This window comes from Panthera tigris, chromosome A1, assembly GCF_018350195.1.
Source record: "Panthera tigris isolate Pti1 chromosome A1, P.tigris_Pti1_mat1.1, whole genome shotgun sequence".
Classification (NCBI taxonomy): Eukaryota; Metazoa; Chordata; class Mammalia; order Carnivora; family Felidae; genus Panthera; species Panthera tigris.
This window is the reverse complement of record NC_056660.1, coordinates 126,268,633-126,276,412: the sequence shown is the minus strand read 5'-3', so window position 1 is coordinate 126,276,412 and position 7,780 is coordinate 126,268,633. Positions and strand designations below refer to the sequence as shown.

At 38.1% G+C, this 7,780-nt stretch overlaps 1 protein-coding gene across 1 annotated transcript in view; it reads right to left on the bottom strand.

Annotated features, from left to right (window-relative positions):
• Window positions 1-2,299: 2,299 nt before the first annotated feature.
• The window catches only part of RAB3C (RAB3C, member RAS oncogene family), a 259,615-nt gene continuing 254,134 nt past the window's right edge, over window positions 2,300-7,780 (bottom strand). The window contains exon 4 of the mRNA XM_042959193.1: window positions 2,300-2,731. Within this exon, the coding sequence (XP_042815127.1) occupies window positions 2,544-2,731 (188 nt within the window). The 3' untranslated portion in view covers window positions 2,300-2,543. The remainder of the gene's footprint in view (window positions 2,732-7,780) is intronic.

The window sequence follows — 7,780 nt, the reverse complement described above, 5'->3', positions numbered from 1 at the left end:
CACTATGTACTTTTTAAGGTAGCTTGATCTTGTAAATACAAATTTACGCCATCGTTAAAAACAATTTGTGGCTATTAAGCTTTTGTGAGGGATGGAGAGAATGTAAGAAGCTGAGTGTGTGTGTATTGTCAGCAAAAAGGTTAAACATTGCAATTAGTGTTAAAAATTTTAAGTAATATAGTTGAATCCTCCAGCATTACCTCTTATGACAAAAAATATTTAATTTTCAAACCAAAATTTGTTAGTAAAATTAGGAATAGAGAATATTCTCTCTTCGTAATGCTTCATAGCATTGAGCTCTGTTACAATCCCCTCTGGAAACTTGTCATTGAAACTCACACCTGGGTGGGACAGAGAATGAATTAGGAAAGCCCCACCTCAACTGAGGTTTGGAAAACAAAGTATGCACAATTCCTTGGCAATGACACTTGGGCATCCCGCTTCCCTGACTGCCATAAATTAGTCAAATTTTGAACTGATTAGTTCAAATTAGTCATGTCTGACATTGTGAAGTAGGCTCCTGACTTGGTCTTTTGGTCTTAGGGCCAATTTCAGTCAGTTTCTCAGAGAAGGGGTTTACACAAAAGTAAAACTCAGCTCTTTACCTTCTATGTTTCTGACCCTGATTCTGCTCTCCCCTTTAAAATAATACATATAGCAAGGTCCTTGTAAAAGCCATGTGGACTTCATACTTAGGTCCCGGACATCTGTATATGTATATGGGATGGGGCTGTGAGAGAGGCAAGTTTTCCTTGCCTTCTTGCTTGGTATTAGATTATACAACTGAACCTAACAGCTCTATCATTGAACATGGCCATGTTCTAGTCCAGGTTATAGAAATAGTGCACTGTCATGCAAATAGACTTCTGTAGCAAACAAATATGTTTTGATTGCCACTCCCCTTCTCTTTCCCTTCACTGTCATTTCTGGAATTCTTGAAGCTTGTTGGAGCATTAAAATCCAATAAGACATTCTTGTCTTTACTAAGCTGTGGCCTGCCATCTAGGGTGCCAAGGTGGAAATTTATTACCAATTAGTGGATCTGAAGCTCAAGGTGAGAAATGACACTGATAGGCTTAAAACATCCCACAGGTATTCTGTAATTTTCACTTTCTTACTAATAATGTATATGACCTAGTTCTTTAGCTTGTAGACATTTATTATCCAATGGCAAATTTACCTATCAGTATCCTTGCTAAAAAGACTTTCACCCAATACTTTTACAGGAACTGTGCATGAAGAGAGGGGAAAAAAAAACTTGAACATAGCCACCAAAAGACGGGGAAAGTGACTCTACCTAATGAAACTGTCCTTCTACATCTGCCAATCTGTGCCTTCCTAACATCTAAATTGCAAACAATATTGGATGTGCTGAGGATGCCAATTTCCTTCTGGTGCCCAATGAAAAGAGCTGGTGAGATTTGTATGCTTGTTATTCCTATAGGGAATGGGGATATGCATTAGAATTAGGAAGAACTGGATTGAAAAAGACTAGAGATAAACATGGTCTTTTCCTCAATCTTTGAACCATTGGGATATTGTTTAAATTACTTGTATTAGGTACAAGAATGTAGCTGAGGTGTGAACAGAAGGCACTGGTTTGGGAAGCAAGCCTCTATCCTGTGAGAAGAGGGGCTCTAACAAGCTTCAACTTGAGCTTGATTCTGAGCATTGGTGATGGTTTCAGAAAGTGGTGGTGATGTGTGTGTAATGGGGGGCAGTTATTAGGGAAATAGGGGTGAACTCAGTCCTTTGAGTGCTGCAGGTATTCCTACCTGTCTTGGTTAAAACAACTGTCACATCATGCCTTAACCAGATGCCTCTCAGGCTGTTGGTGCCCTCAACGATTCAGAATGTTGGGCACATACAGTGGCAACAGTAACCCTGGGTTAGAGACATTGATTATTTAAACAACTAAATTAAGAGGATTGTTTAAATCTAGTTCCTATTAAATAATTCTACTTCTCACACTGGAACTAGATTTAATGTCTTAGAAAATTGGCAAGAGTTTCAAACACAGTACTTTAAGTTCTTTATAGTCAATGGTCTCCTCAGTTATTAATAACACTGAAAAACAGACACATTTCCTGAACGGTAAACTAACCAGACCCATGACGGTCTCCTGAGATCTCCTCTTGTCCACACACACAAACAATTCCTTGTTTATCATCCATACAAGTGAATTGCAAATTTGAACCCGTGGCACAAAAGTCAGTTGTAGTGAAATTACAGTCTGAGGTCCCAGCAGTAGCTTAATCTTGAGAAGAAATCTGAAACAAAAAGAGCCTACAAAGACAAGTAACAAATTACATGCAAATACCAGATGTTTATAGATGGATAGTCCTTACAAATTTGAGATCACATATTTGCCACATATTAACACAGGAAATCTCCCACAAATTGAATGCATGTATGAGCCACTGACATCAAAGATTTCCCTCAAATAATTATTAGGCAGTATAAATGAAGGTTAATCAACCATTTATAAATGCTGTTGGTTGGTGATCTGCCCCCCGCCCCGCAGAACTGCCTTTGTGGGGACATTAACAACCACAGTTGGGCTGTGGTGGAGGAGGGGTTTCCTTGAGTCTTGTGTTCTGCTTGGCGGCAGTGATGGCCGGATCTGTCTCCAAACTCTCTGACATTTTGTCACAGATGATATCCACAAGACGCTCAAATGTCTGCTTGACATTAATGTTATCCTTGGCACTTGTTTCAAAAAATTCAAACCCTGGAGGAAACAAAGAGAAACACAGCTTGGTCACTTTACACTTCTGCTGAAAACTAAATGGGACTTGATTATGGTTTTTGCTGCTTGATTGTGTGAGAGAGAAGAGGTGGGCCCAAGATGCAATTTGAACAAATGTTATCTTCTTGTATCAAATTCTTTTGTTCACGGCTGTGTTCCCATTTTTTTTTTTTTTTGCTCCCAGCACGGCTGAATGAACACCAACAAATCTCTTTGCAGAAGTTAGTAAGGGCAACTTCGAGGATCTGCCACAACATGTCCTTCCAACTCCCGGCACCAGGTAGCTTCTCGAAAACTTCTCTAAGATGGATGTTATTTGGCATATCTTTCTTGTCCCATTTCAGATTCTATCAAAGCTTTTAACTTACATGTTTTCCTTAACCTGCAATAGGGGCTACCAAACATCACCAGGGTCTGGTCTGACTCTTTCTGTGTCTGCCCTGCTGGGGCCCCAGGAAACGAGGGAGGGTGGGCTCTTGGTAAATTTTCAGCATCTAACTGGACACAAGGTGGCACTAAGGAGTCACTGGATTTACCTTAAATGTGCTTCAACCTCCTTTCAGAAATTTTTGTGTCCTCTTAGCCCTTCACTGCTTTGTATACCATTGCATCTATCTATTGGTGCTGATTTTCCTAGGGCTTCTGTCATCTATCAGCAGCAGTGTTTTTACTGACCTCTGGGAAAGGACCTGATACATTCCCAAAGAGATGCCAGAATAGCCAGGAGGTACAAAAAAAGGTGGTGGCAGTTGGACACTTCTACCGATGTGTCACTGTACCTGGGCAGAAGCAGCCATAGTTGGCTGTTCTGTACACAATCTTAACACTCTATTGTTTGCCTTCACATTCCAGGGGCTCAGCTTGCCAGTTAGTTGCCATGACAACCTCCCCAGTCCATTCAGGGGACTTTGATTTAGGATGTATTGGGCTGGACACAAAAATGCTTTTCTAATCCATTCTGAATTTTACGCCCTATAAATCCTTCTGCTTACATCTGGCCCTATCTCAAAGGAGCCACATGGATTCAGAATGATTAAATCATTTGATTTCATCTCAGCTCCTGAGACCAAAGGAGGAAAAAAATAGACTAATATTTTACATCCATGTCTAAACACTTTAATAACCCAGAATACTTTTTAAAAGTAATATTGAAAGATAAAAAGCAATTCTCTGGAAAAACTTATAATTTAGTTATGATACTATGGAGTTAAATGACTATTTTTGAGCTTGAATTTCACTCATTATGTATTGTAAAAATATGATGTGATTAATTGTAGGATTGGATTTAGAGGACCATGAGGAAGAACAGTATGGATCCAAACAATGTGTTTATTGCCAAGATGTAGGACTATATGCATCCTATTGGGGATTTTCCCAGTGCTAAGTAAGGATGCTAAGATTCCACTGAACTTAGAGAAAAAAATCCCATAATTTGGCACAAAGGTTTTATGGACAGATTGAGTTCTCTCATGCTAATATTTAGTTTCCTTAAATAGTGGCATTTGGGAATACACTGGACTTGAAAGTCTCATAAAACAGTAATCTGTGTAAGCTTTTGTCAAATGTGATTCCTTTAATCTGGGCTTTGAGACACACCCTGATGCTGGTTTACAACTTGAGGTTAGTAAAATGAACCTAAATCCCAAGAGCCAGAATTCTCTCAGGGGCTTGACCAGGAAAATAACACCATATTACAACAGTCTTCTATAGAAGAGGGTGCCAGGGTATGGTAAGTGGTAGATGCATTATCAGTCAGAAGATGGGAAATCTAGCCTCACCATCAAGTCATGTTTTTGTGAGGTTACTTTTGACATTTGCCTTACTTAGTTACAGAGCTCGAAGGCTCAGAGTCACAAGGCTCAAAGGAGAAAATATATATAAAGTGCCAAGTGAACCCAACCCTGCTATGATAATAGTATTAATTAAACAAATATTTGAATGTTATCATATAACCGGTCCTATTCAAAGAACTTGATATATTGTACCTCCTTTCTTCCGTGAAGTAGGTGCTAGTATTGAAATAATTTCCTGGTAAGGAAACAGGCACAAATGTATCTAGTTCTTTGCCAAAACATTTATTTGCCCAGTTTATAATGGTAAAACTGGCTTTGAACTAGTAACCTGGACACTCTCTTGCAACTTTTTGGTTTCAGCTGAATTGTGAATTCTATGCTAATCAATAACCATACTCTAAATCTAGTTAATTTTCTAATTCTTTCAATAGTGAAAGCTTATAGTGTAGACTGTGAAACAACTATCATAATGATTGGTACTCTGACACATTGTGCTACATAAGACTGATGGAGGTGGGCATCAGAAATAATCTGAGGCATACCTCAGAGATCTTGTTGGTTCAATTGCAGACCACCTCGCTAAAGTGAACATTGCAATAGAGCAAGCCAGATGAATTTTTTGGTTTCCCAGTGTATATGAGTTTATGTGTCAAAAATGTACATAATTCAAAAATACTTTAAAATTTCTAACCATCTGAGCTTTCAGTGAGTATTAATCTTTGTGCTGGTGGAAGGTCTTGCTTCGATGTTGATGGATGCTGATGGTGTGGGTGGCTGGCAAGACAACAATGAAATTTGCAGCAAAGATGGATTCTTGCTTTCACCAACAGCAGTGCATTGCTGTTGGATAACATTTTATGCAGAGAACTTACTTCAAAATTAGAATCCATTGTCTCAATGTTGTCATTTTCCATGCCCAGGTCTATAAGGGGAATCACTATCTATGGGAGGTATAACCGTATAATAGAGAAGGCTTGAAAGTAGCATTGATTCTTTGATGTTGTGTAAGCAGGCATGAAAACATAACATAGGTAGGTGGAACAGGATAGATGGCTCAGAAACAAATCCAGGCATCTATGGCCAATTAATTGAAATAGTCCCACTAGTTTGCTTTTGAAGTCAGATTTTTTAATTTTTTTTAATCCTTATTTATTTTTGGAGAGAGACAAACAGAGCATGAGCAAGGGAAGGGCAGAGAGAGAGACTGAGACACAGAATCCGAAGCAGACTCCAAGCTGTCAACACAGAGCCCAACATGGGGCTCGAATTCATGAACCGCGAGATCATGACCTGAGCCGAAGTCAGACACCTAACTGACTGAGCCACCCAGGTGCCCCTGAAATCAGATTTTTAAACTAAAAAGCTTCTGCATAGTGAAGGAAACCATCAACACAATTAAGAAAATATGTGCAAATCATAAATGTGACAAAGGATTATCTAAAATGTATAAAAAAAACTCCTACAACTGAGTAGCCAAAAAAAAAAAAAATCTGATTAAAAAGTGGGCAAGAGGATCATAATAGACCTGTTTGTAAAGAAGACCTATACATGGCAAACAGGTAAATGAAAAGGGAACACGTGTTGGGCCTTATTAGTCATTAGAAAAATGCAAAACAAAGCAACAGTAAGATAGTCATTTTGAAAGGTGAGAAGTGATAATCTTAAAAAGAAGTTCTGGTAAATAAGTCCAGAAAAGAGAATGCTTATGCACCATTGGTGTGAACTGGTGCAGCCACTCTGGAAAACAGAGGTTCCTCAAAAAATTAAAAATAGAATTGCTGGGTCATATGGTAATTCTAAGTGTCAATTGATAAATGGAAAAAGAAAATGGGGTCTATTATATATACACAGTGGAATATTATTTAACATTCAAAATGAAATCTTGCCATTTGTGTCAACAAGGATAGACCTTGTGGGCATTATAGTAAGTGAATTAAATCTGATGGAGAAAGAAATACCATATGATCTCACTTACATGTAGAATCTAAAACAACAACAGAAAAACAAACTGTCAGACACAAAGAACAGATGAGTGGTTGCCAGACATGGGGAGGATTAGAGGTGCATGAAACATCCCATTAGAAAGTAAAGTCAAGCATTCACTATCTTTAAACACCACTGATGGGAATGTATAATGATCCAGGTTTTTGGAAATACTCTGGAAGTCTTAACTTGTTAAACATAGTTACAGTATGACCCAGCAATTCTACCACTAGGTATATACCTGGAAGAAATAAAAACAAGTCTATATAAAAAGTTGTATACAAATGTTTACAGCCACAACTTCTAATGAACAACAAAAGAAACCAGCCCTAGTGTCTCATCCACTGATGGATCATCAAAGTGTAGTATATCCATATAATGGGTTATCATTCAATCATAGAAAGTTTTTCTTGAAAACATTATGCTAAATAAGTATACATAAAGGACTACCATTGTAGGATTGCATTTATACGAAATGTTCAAAACTGGCAAATCTATAGAGACAGAAAGTAGGTTAGTGGTGACCTAGGGCTGGCATGGCAAGTTGAGGAAAGAGAGAATGAATGCTAATGGCTGTGGGGTTTCTTTCTGGGGTGATGAAAATGTTTCAGTTTGATTACAGTAAAGTTGTACAACTCAGAATACACTAAGCCCCAGTGAATTGTACACTCTAAATGGGTCAATTTCATGAGGTAGGAATTACATTTCAATTATGCTGTTATACATATTTTTAAAATATGTGTTAAATCAGTGAAAATGTATGATGGCCATAAGAGATCTCTATCGAAATGATTTCCCATGCCCACCACTCTAGGTCCTAGAGAAATTTTCTTTTATAGGCAACAATGTATTAGTACATGTTAATGGCTATACCATGTTGTGAAATGTCATTTGTTTTCAAAAGATGTTCTGGGAAATTGAGTCTCTTTCTCCACCCCCAGGAAAATCCTAACCACTATTTGGGGCACTTGGACGGTCTTCAACTTCACTTTGAAAGAATAATCAGAATTGCTATCATTTTTATAGAGGGTAAGCAGTTCCTACAACCATACTGCAATAAATCATTTTCATCTCATTATTAAAAGCCTATGATTTGTGCTTAGTTTTGTATTCTCAAATTCCTAATAAGACTTTTGATTTCCAGATTCTAATGGCAGTTCTGTGGAACTAGATGAACCAGGGTGAAAAAAAGGTCATTTTGCTGCCAGCTGGGTGACATTAGGGCCAAAACTCTGGATTTCTGAGCAGCACAATG